The sequence below is a fragment of the Pongo abelii genome, chromosome 3, assembly GCF_028885655.2.
Source record: "Pongo abelii isolate AG06213 chromosome 3, NHGRI_mPonAbe1-v2.0_pri, whole genome shotgun sequence".
Classification (NCBI taxonomy): domain Eukaryota; kingdom Metazoa; phylum Chordata; class Mammalia; order Primates; family Hominidae; genus Pongo; species Pongo abelii.
The window spans coordinates 4,465,461-4,483,864 of record NC_071988.2 but is presented as its reverse complement, the minus strand read 5'-3'; the positions used below and the strand labels follow the sequence as shown (position 1 = coordinate 4,483,864).

Sequence of the window (18,404 nt, the reverse complement as noted above, 5' to 3'; positions counted from 1 at the left end):
TGGTGGCACACACCTTTAGTCCCAGCTACCCAGGAGGCTGAGGTGGGAGGATTGCTTAAGAGCCCAGGCATTTGAGGCTGAAGTAAGCCATGGTCATGCCACTGTACTCCAGCCTCGGGGACAGGGCAAGACTGTCCAAAAAAAAAAAAGCCCTGAACTCAGCTTGACCAGACACAAAGAACTGCCACCTGTGCTTCATATCCCAGCTCCAGCTCCTCCTCACTGCTGTCAGCAAGCCCTGCAGAGCCTCCCCTGGCATGGGGTTGCTGATAGGAGGGAGCCATCTCAGTGAGCTGATGCCCCCAGGGCTGCCCTTCTTCTGTTGGTAACTGAATGAACTCTTCTTTTAACACAGGAAATTTCAAGATAACTTTTTTTCTTTCCTATCAGCTAGCTGGATGCCTTTACATGTGTTGTAAGGCTTGCTTTCCAGACCCTCACGCACTTGCCTACTCTGATGGCAAGTGTTCTCTGAATGTGAGGCCGGGATGGGCCCAGCAGGAAGGGAGTGGAGCTGACTTCTCACACTCACATACTGTGACTGATGGATCCTGAGAGCATGAAAGGAGTCCAATTGCAGCCATACTGCCAACAGGCTTGTGATTAGCCTTGTGATCACCTAGAACACCTGATCATTTTCTCCTGACTTGCTGTCAAATCATGCCACGAGCTTCCTGCCACGTAACAGGTTGGTCACTGAACAAGAGCTGGGAGAGGCCTCAGCAGAAACATTTGCAATTGATTTTCTAAACCTAGATGGAGCCTCGGTCGTATTGGTCTCAATCCCAGCATATGTATATGTATATGCATATGTATATGTATATGTATATGCATATGCATATGTATATGTATATGTATATGTATATGATTAATCTTGATTCCGTCGTCTTTGTTGTCTGCAGTACTGCAAGATTCAATTTCCTTATTCAACTATTTATAGAATCCCGATAAGTTACAAAGACAAATAAAAACTACTAAGGGCATTGCACAGACGACAAAGCATGCAAATGCATAACTTGTGTACAGCCATGGCTACCCACAGGTCAGTAAATGACAAAGACAGAGTGTGGTGGGAGTGAGGGGCCACGTTGCTCAGCCCATGCTGGAACAGGTGCGAGTTAGAACTGCAGTGGTCAGCAGATGATCGCTGCAAGTGTGTGTGTAGTTCTAGATAGAGCATCGCGAAAACTCTCACAAACTTGGCAAGGGCCAAGTGCTCCTGGAGGGCAAGAGAGTTTTGCTGATGCTGTGGCTGTTTTGAGTGTGTACATGGCCTTCTCTGAGCAACCAGTTTTTGCCAGTTAATTATTTAAGATTAGCACACGGGAAGTTTTGCAGGTAAGCTGTAAATAATGCTGATGATAATTCTAATAATAACAGCATTAGCAAATAAGGCAGTGGGCACGCACTACATGCCAGATACCATGCTTACACTTCATACGTGTTAATTCACTTAATTCTGGCAAGAACCTATGTTGTGGGTACACTATTATCACCCCCACTTTAAAAATAAGAAAACTGAGCACAGTGAGGTTAAGCAACCTGCCCACAGTTACCAGGCTGTTAGATGGAGCCAGGACTCAATCCCAGGCAAGCTGGTGGCCTCCGCTCTTAACCACATAACAGCTACCTCAGTCATCGTCAATGCCGATATAACTACCTCTTTATCTAAGTGTAAGAATTTTCTATCCAAACAAAACATGGTGCTAGTTTACTACCAAGCTGTTAACCAAATAGTTAAAATTCAAATGAGCAGATTAGCTGCTCTCTGCGTATATTTTGGCCAAGAAGCATCAGGCATCTGAAAGCAGTGGGATCTATCTAGGGCAGGGGTTGGCAAACTTGTTCTGCAATGGACCAGAGAGTAAATATTTTCAGCTCTGCAAGCCACATGGTCTCTGTCACAGCTGCGATTACTCAACTCTGCCCTTGCAGTGTGAAAACAGCTGCAGGAAATGTGCAAATGAACGGGGGTGGCTGGCTGTGTTCCAATAAAACTTTATTTAAAAAAACAGGTGGCAGGCTGGATTTGGTCCTCAGGCCACAGTCTGCCGACCCCTGGTCTAGAGTCAAACAGCAGGGCGAAGGACAGGAAACCACCATGCACTTCTCCAAAACCTACTGGCCAGATAGCCGTGTCCTCCACACGCCTCCCGGCATTCCTGAATTCCTTGCTGGGTGGTCCACGAGGCCAGGGGCTTGCTGGCCGATGCCAGGGCGTGGATCTCACGTCCAAGCTCTGCCTTTGGGTGAGGGAATCCAACAAGAACAGGTGAAAAGAGACTTTTGACACCAAAAAGTCAGAAGTCAGCAATAACATCAAACCACCGTATCACCTCTAGTCTAATACAAGACATCCCGAAAATGACAGAAGAGGAAACCTAATTGTAATTAGAAATAAAAAAGAGTCTTTATCCAAGTATGGGTACACTGTGGTCCGCTCATACCATTTCACAACAATGAAAACACAGCTCTACACAGCAAATAGCTCTCAGGGCCCTAACACGGGTCCCAGAAGCAAACTGCAGAAGAATGTGTGTCATGTCCCACTTTATATAAAATTCACAAATGTCAAAGTGAATGACACGCCATGGAAGGTTGCAATTGTTTGCAGCGAAACCATGAAGAAAGGCCAGAGAACCAGACCCAGCACCGCAGACAGTGCTCACTCCCAGGACAGGGAAGGGCCGGGACCAGTCCGTTCCCAGAAGGCTGCAAGCGCCTCGGTAACTGACAGTCTGCTCTGTGTGGGGGCTCACCGTGCCTCTCTCAGGCCTAACATGTTTTATTGAGACTCCTTTGCTGTCCATGGCCACACTACCCTGAATGAGCCTGATCTCGGAAGCTAAGCAGGGTCGGGCCTGGTTAGTACTTGGATGGGAGACCGCCTGGGAATATCAGGTGCTGCAGGCTTTTTTTTAAGGGGGGGAAAAAAAACTCCTTTACTTCTGCTTGATATCTAATGATGAAAACTTAAGAGGCTGGGCCAGGCACAGTGGCTCACACCTGTAATTCCAGCACTTTGAGAGGCCGAGGCGGGCAGATCACTTGAGCTCAGGAGTCTGAGAACAGCCTGGGCAACATGGTGACACCCTTTCTCTACTGAAAAATACAAAAAATTAGCCAGGTGTGGTGGCGGGCACCTGTAGTCCCAGCTACTCTGGGAGGCTGAGGCAAGAGAATTGCTTGAACCCAGGAGGCGGAAATTGCAGTGAGCCAAGATCGCACCACTGCACTCCAGCCTGGGCAACAGAGTGAGACTCTGTCTCAAAAACAAACAAACAAACAAACAAAAACTTAAAAGACTGATTCAGGGTAAAAGAAGAATTTTTACTTTTAAAAAAGAAATAAAGACATTAAAAAGGAAAAACAATTAAGAGGAAGACATACACATACACACACACACATGCACGCTGAGTCCAATGACCCATTTTATGAGTGTTTTCAACTTCACACAAGGGGCTGAGTTGAGGCCCTCCTCTGCCTGGGTTAAACCACTGAGTTTCAGAAAGAATGAGCCCGGTCACCCTTTACAACATTATTCACAGGAGAACAATGCCACTGTCAGCTGGCAAAAGCTCCACTGACTCACACTCCTGGGAAAACACAGGCTTAACCCCTTCAGTGGTCAGAAGCGCTCCCTCCTCAGGCCTCCAGGCCTGGGGTTTGCTCTGCCATCAATCCTGCAGGTCATCCCTTTGCCATCATCTGCCGTGAATGCGGACACTGATAATATTTCAAGATATGCTAATTAGATACAGGCTTTTTCTGATGTTGTACGTAACCGCAATCTGTGGTGTTTCTCCTCTGCTTTCAAACACGGTTATTTCTTTTGATTCACATTTCACTCTTGCTCAGGAGGCAGCAGGAGGGACAACGGAAAATCAGTTCATAACCATCTACAAAGAAATCTGCTCCCGATGTCTCTTTATGCCAAGGCTGATCTCGGGATTTGCACGCTCGTTTCTGGCACAAATCCTTTGACTGTCAACTCAAATCTAGTCAGTGGGATTCAGACCTTTGTGCAGCTGTTTACAAAAGGCTCAGAACCATGAAATCCACTGAGGAGCGGGTAATGTGGATTTTGCAAAACCGTCATGTTCTCAAAAGGAGACCAACAGCTGAACTCACAGACTGGAACCAGGAGTCGTGTCAGCACATCCTTGAGAGGCAGGAGTGTGGACGCATGCCCAGCCCGTTCAATCGCAGCAGAGGCCAAAACTCCGAGTGGGTGGGAACAACTGGAGGAATGCTCTGTCCTCGCAAATCAAAGGACTGATTTTGCTTTGAAATGAAGGCTGAATCTGTGCTGCTCCAACCGTGTGAGATTTAAACAATGCTGCTGAGGAAGCAGACACCACCTCACCTGTCTGGCGCTGCGGTCTCCCGATGCAAGTCCTTGCTGGAGCTCCATCAGGTCCAGGAAGAGCGACTTGGAGAAGTGGTCTAAGGCGTAGATAGCTGCCAGATATGGAAGCAAGCGCCATTGCTAGAACAGACAAGACACCTGCGTGAACACATCACGGTACCCATGAAGGGCAGCCCATCCCAGGGACCATGAAAGCCAGTACAGGGAGAGGCCATCAGGGCCATGCACCCACTGGCGCTGAAGGTCTCCACGTGTCTTCCCGGCACATCAGAAAGCCTTCACTCTGACACACTCTCAACTCAGCCAGTTCGGCTTTCACCCATGGCCCTTGACAGACAACCTCAAACGCAATTCCCTAAACGGCCGCTATTCACAGCTGTCCCATCAAAGTCACTACAGAACAAAGTGCCAGTCTATCTGTGAACTAAGAAGGCAGCACCTATAGGGGCCAACTCCCCGGCACACGGACTGACTGGTTGATAGCATGTGCCTCATGAGCCCGTGAGGATGAGGCCGTCACCCTGGGACAGATGGGAAAGCTGAGGCCCACACAGAGCTGGCAGCCCCTCGAAAGGCTGAGTGCATGTCTTTTTCACTTTGTCTGAAACAGGATAGGGTCCACCTATTGTTGGATGGGTGGGTGGGTGGGTGGGAGGATGGATGCATGGATGGATGCGTGGATGGTGGGTGGTGGGTAGGCGGATGTGTGGGTGGGTGGATGGATGAATCCATAGATGGGTAGATGGATGGGTGGGTGGATGCGTGGACGGGTGGGTGGATGCGTGGACGGGTGGGTGGATGCGTGGACGGGTGGGTGGATGCGTGGACGGGTGGGTGGATGCGTGGACGGGTGGGTGGATGCATGGACGGGTGGGTGGATGCTTGGATGGGTGGGTGGATGCGTGGACAGGTAGGTGGATGCATGGATGGGTGGGTGGGTGGCTGGGTACATGGCAGGACAAGCCTGAGAGGATCCTGGGGAAACCACCATCACCGCCATGGTCTAACGTGTCAAGAGTGCTGAGCAGACATGGCGCCAGCTGCCTCCGTGCCCTAACTTTGTTAATCCTCACACTGATCCTAGGAAGAAGTTTTATCATCAGTTCTAATTTACAAATGATAAAACGAGAGCACAGAAAGGCTAAAGACCTTGCCTGGGGGCACACAGCCAGCTGGGGTGGACCTTGGTGGTAAGGCCAAGCATGGTGGCCCCAGTGCACTCTCTTGACTGCCGAGCCTGCCCTTGGCACCCAGAGTGCTGTGACCACACATGGGAGGGGATGGGTGCCACACAGGCATGAATGGGAACACTTATTAAACAGGCTCATAGCCCTGGTCAAAGGATGTGGAAAGAAACAACTGCAATTCTGTTACAATTTCCTGGAAGTTTCACCCAAATCTACCTTTGTTCATGCATAGCTTGGCCTGGGACCCGGGCCTGAGTTAGCCTGTGCACTTTAACTGGATTTCCTACTTGATCCTCAGTTCCTTCACCTGTAAAATGGGAGTAATCCCAGCCCTCTTAGCTGTGAAGACCAAACCCAGAGTACAGGGCACATTCGCTGTGACAATTCATCCCCCTTCCATGTAACAACGTCCGTGCTTTTCCACACTGCTGCCTGGGCTGCATCTGTGCATGTCAACAGCTGCCCCATCTCTGAGGACGTGTAGGGCCCACGCTCTGTGCCCACGCCACTATTCTAAATGCCATCACAGTGAAGAGGGCTGCACACTCAGCTGCTGCTTCTTCCAGATCACCTGCCAGGAATCATTTCTTAGGGATGGGATGAAAGTGTCAAAGAGCGTGCACAGGGCATGCAAAGCCACTGCCTGCCAAGCTGTGGCGGCCTCACCTGAACGTGTGGCCATGCACACACCCACCTCCCAGAGCCGCCCCATACTTGCTTCTTTCTGGCCGGGCGCAGTGACTCACGTCCATAATCCCAGCAATATGGGAGGCCGAGGCAGGTGGATCACTGGAGGTCAGGAGTTCGAGACCGGCCTGGCCAACACGGCAGAACCCTGTCTCTACTAACAATACAAAAATTAGCCGGGCATGGTGGTGCATGCCCATAATCCCAGCTACTCGGGAGGCTGAGACATGAGAATCACTTGAACCTGGGAGGCGGAGGTTGCAGTGAGCCAAGATCACGCCCACTGCACTCCAGCCTTGGTGACAGAGCAAGGCTCCGTCTGGAAAAAAAAAAAAAAAAAAAAAGACTTGCTTCTTTCCATCTTCCTTTTTTGGCTACTTCGTATCTACTCTTTTTAAATTAAAAACCATTTGCTGGAAGCCTTGCAGCCTGAGATGCCGCACTCCCGATAACTAATCATCCTGTTGATTGCCTTAAGAGTTTTGATCAACTCCCAGTAACCAAACGGCAACTATGTAAAAGAAGTCAATTTGCATATAAAATAGAGAGACAGTGAAAGGATGCTTGAAAACCCTGTACCTGCATTGGATACTCAAGCACTGGTATTTCCTCCTCCTCTGTGGGTCCAAACTGACGCCGAGTGGCTGAGAAGCGAAGAGCGATGGCCACGGCCAGCTTTAGGTTAAGGATGGCCAGGCTCACGATGGAGACCCGGCTCCAGGACAGGCTCCCCAGGGTCGCTCCAAAGTGCTGCCTGACGTCCTGCAGGAGGGATGCAGATGATGAGCGCAAGCCCGGCTGCGCGGCCACCTTGGGCAGAGCGGCCCAGAGGCGAAGGTGCCCTCGTTTGTTCATCCAATGTAGACCTGTGCCCACCTGCCCAGGCCCCATCCCCAGGGCGCCCAAGACACAGGACGGTGAGGCAGGCGGGTACAGGTGTCACTGATGAACCGTGGATGGAATGGGGGTGCCGGGGAGGGGACACCAGCTGCCTGGAGAAGGTACAGTCCTAGCAGAGGGAATGGTATGACAGTGCTGGGTAAGGATGCTCCTGCTTTGGGGACTTGCAAACTGTCTGCCTGGAGATTCCAAGGCCCACCTTTAACCTTGGCAAGAATCAGATGTGGCCTGTACTGCCAGAGGGCAGGGGCGGAGTCAATTACAGGCAGCCATTCCAGGGGGTTTCACGGACACCTCTTGTTCCTTGTGTGCCTGTGAACAGGCAGTTCCTTTACGTGCGTCTAGCTGGAATCTTCCGTCCACTATCTCCTCGCACGCATCACCGGCATCAGCAGAGGCTGTTGCTAAGGCCTGTCCAGGCTGCTGTGGGCACATCTAATCTACAGCCCTTGCCACATGATCTGACCGTCCTTCCTGCCCTGCCCCTTGCTGCCCCTATCGGGCCCGCTCCTCTGACCATCTAGGTCCTTCTTCCAAGGCAGCATGGTAATTGTGTGTCTTGAGCGTATTAGTCACACTCTCACATAGGAATCACAGTCTCGTTGTGTTTAAAAACATATTTAAGCCGGGCGCGGTGGCTCACGCCTGTAATCCCAACACTTTGGGAGGCTGAGGTGGGCAGATCACCTGAGGTCAGGAGTTCAAGACCAGCCTGGCCAACATGGTGAAACCTCGTCTCTACTAAAAATACGCAAATTAGCCAGGTGTGGTGGCGGGTGCCTGTAGTCCCAGCTACTCAGGAGGCTGATGCAGGAGAATCACTTGAACCCGGGAGGCAGAGGAGAGGTTGCAGTGAGCTGAGATCATGCTGCTGCACTGCAGCCTGGGTGACAGAGCAACACTCCATCTCAAAAAATATATATAAATATATATTTGAAGTGATTTTCCTTTAAGGGTATAAAATATGATTCCACTGTCTTCATGCATTCACTGTCACGTTTGAGAAATCTGAAGTTCAAGTGTTTTTTATTCCACTGGAGTCAGATCTGGAAGATTCTAGAATTTTCTCTTAGAAATTCCTCAATTTCTCTACCGTGTGCCTGGGTATGTGCATAGGTGCTTCCTTACTTTTCCTCTTTGGTCCTCCAAGAGTCCCTTCAACCAAAAGCCTTCTTCCCCTCTCATTTAGAGACATTTCTCTCCTTTATTTCTCTAAACTTCATTTCTTTCTTTCTTTTTTGAGACAGGGTCTCGCTCTGTTGCCCAAGCTGGAGTGCAGTGGTGCAATCATAGTTCACTGCAGCCTGACCTCCTGGGCTCTAGCGATCCTCCCACCTCAGCCTCTCAAGTAGCGGACTACAGGTATGCGCTACCAAGCCCGGCTAATTTTTGCATTTTTAGTAGAGACGGGGTTTTGCCATATTGCCCAGGCTGGTCTGGAACTCCCAGGCTCAAGCGATCTGCCCACCTTGGCCTCCCACAGTGCTAGGGTTACGGGCGTGAGCCACTGCACCCAGACTTCATTTTCTTTAATCCTCTCCTTCTGCCTTCTGGAGGACAAGCTTCCAATCCCTAATTGATCCTCCTGAGATAATAACTATCTCATCTGCTGTGCTTGTTCTTCCAATCACTTTATTTTTAATTGATGTTGGATTAACATCTCCATTTGTGAGCGGCTCCTGGTCTCGTGTTGCTGTTCCCACTCTGCACACCCTGTACGTCTCCAGGCATCCCCATCACGCTCCTTTTCCATCCATGCTTCCTGCATGTCAGATGTTGTATGCTGCCGGGGACTGTTATTCCAAGGGTGCGTGCTCGGGGTGGCCCACCTGCTGTGAGCTCATGATTCCTGAGGGCCATCAGCTACGACCTGGGCCATCGCTCGGCCATCGCTCCCTGAGACCATGGTCTCTCTTCTGCTCTCCATGAACTTAAGCCAGGCGTGAGTTCTGGACACCAGGGAACTCTGTTTGTCATCCCCCTTTGTGGACAGTTCGCCAGGAGACCCGTCTCCTTCGAATCCTCAAGGAAGCATCACTGGCAGCAGGCAGTCCTCTAACCGCAGCCCCCGATGGGGAGTGGGCATTGTCAGACCGGACTCACCCCCTGGACACCAGCACCTGGTGCTGTGGCTGCCCCCAAGAGTCCCCTTCTAGCAGGAGCACCAGAACCCGAGCCAGGAGAAGTATGCCCCAGCGATGCCTGGCCCACGTGGAGGGGTCTCCTTTCCAGGTGCAGGGAGGAGCACGGAGCCAGGCCCTGCAGAGGAAGGCACCTGGGAAGCACGGCACACAAACGGCCCCGCATGCCTGTACCTTAAAGGAGCTGATGTAGGTGCCCTCGGGGGTGACGTCTCCCATCCGGTTCAGAAGGCTCTGGCGAGGAACTCTGACCTTGTGGAACATGGCGAAACTGTGGGGAAGCAGCAGGGCTTCTGTTAAACGGGGGTCCTGCCCTGAGGCTTTTCTCTTCTCCTCCAAGGGCAGCCTAAAAGGTGATGTAATCCCCGAAGACAAAGAAAACGGCAGAGGGAAAGTAGACAGGAACATTCAACCAACTTTCTTCAAAAAAGTAGTCTAGTCAGGAACAGTGGCTCACGCCCAGAATCCCAACTCTTTGGAAGACCGAGGCAGGAGGACTGCTTGAGCCCAGGAGTTCGAGACCAGCCTGGGCAACACAGTGAGACCCTGTTTCTAAAAAAAAAAAAAAAAAAAAAAAATGTAGGTTAAAAAATAGGCCGGGTGTGGCGGCTTATGCCTGTAATCCCAGCACTTTGGGAGGCTGAGGTGGGTGGATCACCTCAGGTCAGGAGTTCGAAACCAGCCTGACCAATATGGTGAAACCCCGTCTCTACTAAAAATGCAAAAAAAAAATTAGCTGGGAGTGGTGGCATGTGCCTATAGTCCCAGCTACTCAGGAGGCTAAGACAGGAGAATTGTTTGAACCCAGGCGGCAGAGGTTGCAGTGAGCCAAGATCACACCACTGCACTCCAGCCTTGGTGACAGAGCAAGACTCCATCTCAATAATAATAATAATAATAATAATAATAAAAAGCATTGTGTATATGGTAAGTTGTACTCCAAGTACAGAACTCCAGATATTCAACAGAAAAGACGGGAACTGTGTTTCCAAAGATTGGAATCTCTGATTCTCATATTTCAATCTCAAACCAGAACCCACAATGTGATAATATCGGCAAACTGAGGTTTAAAACTCTTAAGTCAAACAAAATAACTGGTGTGATGGCATCGGTGCTCCCTTGGCAAGCAAATTCACTTCTTTTGAACAGCTGAGCATAGGATTACACACACATTGTATGGATCATGATGTATTAATAACCAAAGATACCTGTTATGGTTGTCTGGTCAGGAAAACCTATTTCACAACAGTCTAGGGAATAAGGCTATGCTAGGTTAAGAATATTACATAAACTGTGCAAAAACCCCCCAAAACAAACTTCAAAATATCAATAGTTCCTATAGCAACTTGTTTGATTCCTGAGCTCACTTGCAATGCCTTAGGGCAGCAGTCCCCAACCTTTTTGGCACCAGGGACCGGTTTTATGGAAGACAATTTTTCCACAAATGAGGGGGAGGTGGGAGTGGTTTCGGGATGATTCAAGCACATTATATTTATTGTGTACTTTATTTCTATTATTATTACATGGTAACACATAATGAAATAATTATACAATTCGCCATAATGCAGAATCAGTGGCAGCCTGAGCTTGTTTTCCTGCAACTAGATGGTCCCATCTGGGGGTGATGGGAGACAGTGACAGATCATCAGGCATTAGATTCTCATAAGGAGCACTCACCCTAGATCCCTCACATGCGCATTTCACAGTAGGATTCACGCTCCTATAAGAATCTAATGCCGCCACCGATCTGACAGGAGGCGGAGCTCAGGCAGTCATGTGAGCAATGGGGAGTGGCTATAAACACAGAGGAAGCTTTGCTGCCTCACCCGATGCTCACCTCCTGCTGGGTGGCCTAGTTCCTAACAGGCCACAGACTAGTACCACGGGGTTGGGGACCCCTGCCTACCAGAATAGTCTTTTACTAAACCACAGAAAACATCATCTATAAAGAACAATCTCACATGCTGGAAGGGAACCGGAGGCACCCGTTTCCTGCATGGGCTCTTCCTTGAGTCCTGCTCTGGATGCCCCCACATCCCCATCGTCACCCAGTCCTGGGCTGCCAGCTCTGCTGTGCTGGCCCGATTCACTTTCTCGCCTCCAACCCCGCCTAGGACCCAGCACCTCCATCCCTACTCAGCTCTCCTGGGCTGATTTCCTGCAGCAACCGTATTGGCTCTTTCCTAACTCTGCCTCTTCAGCCTGTCCTCCCTGTGGGAGCAGGGCCCTTTCCCAAAGGCCTTCGGAATGGCGGAGGCCAATGTGGAGGATCCCCCCAAGCTGACCTCCATCCGCCCCTCTAACGGCATCGCCGCCTTGCCATGAGGTGGTCCCACCTGCCTGTGGTGCCCCATCTGCCCCTCTAACAGCATCGCCGCCTTGCCATGAGGAGGTCCCGCCTGCCTGTGGTGCCCCGTCCGCCAGGTTCTCTCCTGGCGTCGCGCCCTCCATGCAGTCACTGTTGACACCAGGCAGCCCTCGGCCCACCTGGGAATTCTATGCCCCGCCCTGGGAAGGGTATGAGGTGGACCCCAGGGTGGATCCCTCGATCATCACCGTTCCTGGTTCCTGGGTGAGCTAGCTGCCTCTCAGCAGTCTCCCGGGGCTCACCCCCGTCCATGAGGGGGCCACCATGCATGGGGCCTGCCAGACTTAAGGGACAGGCACGTAAGTGGCATGGTATGAACAAGTCAGGTGGGGTCAGACGACATCCTCTGAGGCACAAGGGCCAGGCCATGATCCTGACTCCCGGGACAGCCTGAGAGAAAGACACAGTGACAGTTTCCACACTCTCAGGAGGGGCGAGGCCCTGGGGCCGGGTGGGGACGGGGCTGGAGCTCCTTAGGGAAACTTGGGTGAACTGGTGAGGGAAGAGCTCTAGGCTGCTTTGCCAGGCCCCTGCCCACCTGCAGGAAGTGAAGGGCAGCAGGGGGGCCAGCTCCTCCAAAGCCCTAGGCCCAGCTGCCCAGTTTGGTGGCAGCTTCCCCCATGCCACAGCCGCACACTCAGAACACCCCACCTTGTGAGAAAAACCTTGCCTCGGTGCCAACGGCCCCAGTGTGCTCCAGCCTGTTACTTGAAAGCCAAGGAATGCCTTTTCCAGTATGATCCGGTCACAGTCAGCGCCCTTTTTAGGGAGTGGAAATTCTTCGCCCATTCTCACCACACAGAATATATTTATACTTGCAAAAACATTCCCGTAAGTGTCAAAGGAAAGCAAACTTCCACAAATTCTCATGGGATCCCTTCTGTTCCACAAAATCTATTCCAGTGGCGGTCAGATATGGCCAACTCAAATGCAAGCCAGATCCAGTGTCTCCAGCGGGTGACATGTGCGTGTGTCACAGGTGTGTGTGTGTGTGTCACTGGACATGCATGTGGCACGGGAGGCCTGAGTGTGGCACAGAAACCCTCACTCCAATCCCAGGAGTGCCCAGACCTCAGCACACACCCCGCGCCCTGGGCATCCTGCTTCTTATCACAGCAGCTTCCTTCCTCCCTTGGGGCCTGGAAGGGCCCCCTCAAGCCCAGCCCAGCCAAGCCTGCCAGAGCAGGCCGCTGAGTTCGGCAGGCATCCTCCCAGCCACCGCCTCAGCTCAGGGCAAACGCACGGAGAAAGACCCTTAAGGTGCAGCCCACCTTAAGAGTCTGGCTGAAACTATCACTTGAAAAGATCTTTATGATTTTGCTTTTAGAGCTATTTGGCTAAAATTAATCCACACAATTTACGTTTACCTTGGATTTGTAGGCAGTCATCCCACATACTCAGGAGTTCTTGTAAAGTGACAAAATCTAACCTACAAATTGTAACCACTTTTTTCAAGATAAATGATTTCAACATTGGTAACAAAAATCACTAAATTATAACGCTGATCTTGGAACAGACATCCAGGCAGAAACCAGTCGGGAAACCCAGAGTGAACACCGGTATCACTGCGCCCCCTGCTGGGCGCGCTGCCCAGACCCGCCAGCCCTGGACGGGGAAAGGTGCATTTCTGGAAAGGGGTGGAGAGCAGGCCGCCTGCATCACCCCTGCTGGCTCCCATCCCAGCCCAACCTAGGCCTTCAGAAGCTCAGGGATCAAAGATGGACGAATCCCACTGCATCCCTGTCACCCTGCAGAGAGACACGGTGGAAAGGCTCTGGGGGCACGGGGACCTGGCTTGGTGGAGCAGCTCTGAAGCAGCGTCAAAGGGCTGTCGTCATTGTGTCCGTGGCAGTCTCATAGGAGACCGTATTTCTGAGTCTTACAAGAGGCTTTGCCATATCAGTGTGATGTATTAATCATTAATGGTTTCATCTAATGCTCCTTTGAATATTATCCCAGTAAGAGGTGTGGATTCAATCTCTAGAAATACGTTTATTAGGGGGGAACCAAGTGCAGGGTGTCTCTGCAATGTCCCAAAATAATGTCAAAGCCTCTCATTCATGAAACCGAATGAGCGGTGAAGAAGAGCCTTGCTCACACCCGAGGCCACCCACTGGATGTGACAATTCACCACCACCATACGCCCAGGCAGAGATGCCTGTCGGGCCTAACGTGCACGCATAGGACACTTCAGTAGATGGGGTAACAGTGCCTGTGGCTGCAGAGCCCTAAACGGGATCAGCCGGGTCTAAAGAAAGGATGCAGATTCTCCAGAACAACACAGTGCCTCCCACACCCCATTTCCTGCACGGCGCTTCAGAGCTTCTCACCCTGAGGCCAGAGCCATCCTTCTCAAACAGACCAAGCCACATTACGTCCTCCAGATGGCTGGGGGCTTCCCGCTGCCCTGAGGGCGAAGGGCCTGAACAGCGACCCTCCATACCCACCACACGGGCACCGTCCATGCCAAGCGCCTCCCAGGCACCCTGTAAAAGTAGTCACTCAAGAGAACTGACAGCCGCAGGTCGGGGTGGCGCTCTCCTTCCTGCCAACTCCAACATTAACTAGCAGGTTCCTTGTATTATTTTATTATAAGCCAGTGAGAACCCAGAACTCTGCAGGACAGGAGGAGTTAGGAGGGCTGTGCATATGTATCTTGTTTTGCTTTTTTTTTTTTTTTTTTTTTGCCTGAAATCACAAGAATTTGCTTTTTAACAATGTCCTTTTACTTTCTTCTCAAGTTGACACTGTATAAAAATCAATCAAGATTTTCCTCTTTAGTACAGTCTGGGGCCCTGCCTGTTTTAAAGGGCCAAGCAGAGATTTAAGACACTCCCTGCCTATCACCCTGACTTCTCAGAAGAGACAGGCAGAAGGAGGTTTCTCCATCGCTGGGCGCTCAGACGCCCACTGGCCCATCTTCTCCCTCTGGAGACAACCTGGTCCTGATAACTAGTTATTTCCAACTTCTGCAAGGCAGCCTCCTCTCCTCTCCACCAGCCTCGCTATGAAACACTATATGAAACACGCATATCTAGAAACACTCCTGAGACATCTTTCTGGCCATCAGGTTCAGGCATGGTTGTATCTTGTCCCACTACCCCCAAGTTATAAATCATCTCGTGGGCACAGAGGGGTCTACACCCTGCTGGGTCAGGCTCTCGGGGAGACAGCTGTGTGGAGTCCAGCATTCGCAGTGAGGGAGGCACCAACTAGGCCAGTGGCCAGGAAGTTCAAGCCTGGCCTGCTCAGGCAGGGCCCTGGCACAGGGACCTCCCTTGTCACCTACTTTACGGATGAGGAAATACCAAGAAACCTGGTCAAGGCGACACAAAGGGCTGGCTGCACACCTGTCTCATTCCAAAGGTCATGCTGCTAACGACCTGGAGCTCCAAAATCCAATCCCTCAAAGACCCTCAAGGCGCTTGTGGCCTGGCCTCCCTACCCCACCTGCATCCCAGCACAGGCCTGGGCCTGACACTTCCCACTGCTCCCTCCACCTGAAACACTGCACATTCCAAAATCACTAGCCACTTCTCCCCGGCCACCCAGGCCTCCATGTGGCCATCAAGCATTCATGAGTCTTTCTAGGCCCCTCCCCTCTGCACGCCCCATCCAACCCTTCAGCCAGGCCTTGGCCACACCAACCCGGTGTCACATCTGTGCTGCTAAATAGGTATCTGTGGGCTGATTAAACAAATAAACCAGCGGAATTCTCTTTCTAAGTGCTGTGACACTGAGATTACACGGAAAGGAGCAAGCCCACTCCGGAGGCAGAAACTGCAGATATGGGTCCCTCGAGATCAGCATGGATGCGATCTCGAGATCACATGGAGAACAGCAGAGGCCAAGCTGGAGGAGGCTCAGGATGCTGAGGAGGACCTCACACAGAGGAGGCAGCCCCCCAGGCAGGGGCCCCACCAGCTGTACACAGAGACCTGGGTCTGATCTGAGAGTGGGGAGCCACCTGCCAAGGTGAAGCTGGTTTGCTGAGGTCTCTGATCAAGTTGGCCTCCCAAAGTGGAGTTCAAGCAGGACGTGGCCAGTGCACGCACAGGGGCTAGGCATAGGTCCCCACCGCATTTGAGTCTAAGAGGGCAGGGCATGGCATCCATGGGGCCAGTGAGATCTCAGACATGAGCAACAATGCAGCCTGGGCCTTGGCAGGAAGCTCAGGGCTCAGCAGCCTCCATCACTCACCCATTATCCAGACCGTTCTGCCCGAGTTTTTTCCCTATGTCGCCGACCATCACTCCGGGCATGGGAAGAAGGGTCTTCGGGTCCCGGATCTATACAAAGCCACAGAAAGCAGCAAACAGCAACTGTTACAATCACACAAAAATCAAAACAGATGTGTTCAGAAACCCACAGGGTGGGCCATGGGCTCAACACTGGGCGGCTGTGAGTTAAACCATCCTCCAGAAATGATACATCCAAGTCCTAACCTCAGGACCTGGGAATGGGAGCTTATTTGGAAATAGGGTCCTGCAGATATAATGAATTTAAGAGCATCAAGATGAGGTCATCCCAAATCACCCAGGTGGGCCCTAAATCCCATGGCAAGTGTCCTATGAGAGTCAGAAGAGGAGTGGGTATGGGAAAGAGGGGGCCACGTGGAGACGGAGGCACAGAGTACAGCGCTGGGCTGTAGGGACCAGCCCCACAGGATCGGTGGGTTTCTCCCCGTGTGTGGAGACGAGAGCGTAGAAATAAAGACACAAGACAAAGAGATAAAAGAAAAGACGGCTGGGCCTGGGGAACACTACCACCAAGATGCGGAGACCGGTAGTGGCCCCGAATGCCAGGCTGCACTGATACTTATTGGATACAAGACAAAGGGGCAGGATAAGGAGTGTGAACCATCTCCAATGATAGGTAAGGTCACGTGGGTCACGTGTCCACTGGACAGGGGGCCCTTCCCTGCCTGGCAGCCGAGGCAGAGAGAAAGAGGAGACAGAGAGAAAGACAGCTTATGCCATTATTTCTGCTTATTAGAGACTTTTAGTACTTTCAGTAATTAACTACTGCTATCTAGAAGGCAGAGCCAGGCGTACAGGATGGAACATGAAGGCGGACTAGGAGCGTGACCACTGAAGCACAGCATCACAGGGAGACGGTTAGGCTTCCGGATAACTGCGGGCAAGCCTGACTAATGTCAGGCCCTCTACAAGAGGTGGAGGAGCAGAGTCTTCTCTAAACTCCCCCAGGGAAAGGGAGACTCCCTTTCCCGGTCTGCTAAGTAGCGGGTGTTTTTCCTTGACACTTACGCTACCACTAGACCAGGGTCCGCTTGGCAACAGGCGTCTTCCCAGACGCTGGTGTCACCGCTAGACCAAGGAGCCCTCTGGTGGCCCTGTCTGGGCATAACAGAAGGCTCGCACTCTTGTCTTCCGGTCACTCCTCACTGTGTCCCCTCAGCTCCTATCTCTGTATGGCCTGGCTTTTCCTAGGTTATGATTATAGAGCGAGGATTATTATAATATTGGAATAAAGAGTAATTGCTACAAACTAATGATTAATGATATTCATATATAATCATATGTAAGACCTACATCTGGTATAACTATTCTTATTTTATATTTTATTATACTGGAACAGCTCGTGTCCTCGGTCTCTTGCCTCAGCACCTGGGTGGCTTGCCGCCCACATGGGGCCACAGGCCTGGGGCCACCAGGAGCTGGAAGAGATAGGAAGGATCCTACCCTGGAGCCTTTAGAGGGAATGCCGCCCTAAAGATTCCTCGATTTCAGACCCCGGCCTCCAGAGTTGGGAGAGTACATTATGCTGTTTCGAGCGCCCTGCTTTGTGGTGCTTTGCTGTGGCAGCCATGAGAGACTAACACGGGGGCCAGTGCTGCCAGGAGGATGTCGGGAATTTCATATTCACGTTTTAGACACAGGACTTCCTGCTAGATTTTAGTAAAGTGACAAAATGGCTGTGCAAATAGGTGCAGTGGGAGAAACAGCTATGAATATTCTGGTTAATCACCACTCCCCAAGATACAAGTCCAGTCAGCTGATGGCTGCACACTGTGGGAACTCGAGGGAAGGACGTGGAGCTTCATCCTTGGGCACTGTTACAGCAGGGATTCCCAACCATGGGACGCGCCACCTTCCCCTTCCCCGCCAGGGGACACGGGTGGTGTCTGGAGAGATTCTGGTTGTCTTCACTGCAGGAAGCTATGGCACAGAACGGCCAGAAGCCAGAAGTGCTCAGCCCTGCCCTGGGCGTACAGGGTGCTCCAGTGAGCACTACCCAGCCCAAACTGTCAACAGTGCCAAAGTGGAAAAGCTGCTTTAGAGAAACATGGAGGTGGTGCTACGGGGAATTTAGCTATGTGCATGACCTGCTAGCTAGCTTCTGTTTCTGTCTGTGAATTCACCATCTAACTTCACTGAACTTTAAAATAAAGAAACACTCAAAAAGGGCTAAAAGCCAAATGTAAACATCCTCTCCTTTTCTAAAATCTTTCAGCAAGGTCCAGTAAAGATTCAGACACTGTCTCACAAAAAAAAAAAAAAAAAAAAAAAAAGAAAAGAAAAAAGAAAGAAACCTGCAAAAGATGCCCGCCCCTCCGCCCACCAGCTCAGGTCTGGGGCACAGATCACAATCCTGTCCAAATAACCCCAAGACCACTGTTTCCATCCCTCCTTATCAGGCAGGAGGCCGTGGCTCTGGGAGGTGGACTCAGGTACCCTGAGCACTTGGTGCAGTGGCGAGAGGAGCGACACAATCCTTCGGAGTGTTTTTAG

At 51.3% G+C, this 18,404-nt stretch overlaps 1 protein-coding gene and 1 pseudogene across 13 annotated transcripts in view; one reads left to right on the top strand and one right to left on the bottom strand.

Moving 5' to 3' along the window:
• ACOX3 (acyl-CoA oxidase 3, pristanoyl) overlaps nucleotides 1-18,404 on the bottom strand; it is a 61,572-nt gene that overhangs the window by 24,707 nt on the left and 18,461 nt on the right. For all 13 annotated transcript variants that reach the window (XM_063722663.1, XM_024245540.3, XM_063722666.1 and 10 more), the window contains 5 exon segments: nucleotides 15,853-15,941; nucleotides 9,459-9,555; nucleotides 6,823-7,005; nucleotides 4,367-4,489; nucleotides 2,123-2,243 (listed from right to left, as the gene is read on the bottom strand). In XM_063722663.1, the coding sequence (XP_063578733.1) occupies nucleotides 2,123-2,243; nucleotides 4,367-4,489; nucleotides 6,823-7,005; nucleotides 9,459-9,555; nucleotides 15,853-15,941 (613 nt within the window).
• LOC112133172 (5S ribosomal RNA) lies at nucleotides 2,805-2,913 on the top strand (annotated as a pseudogene).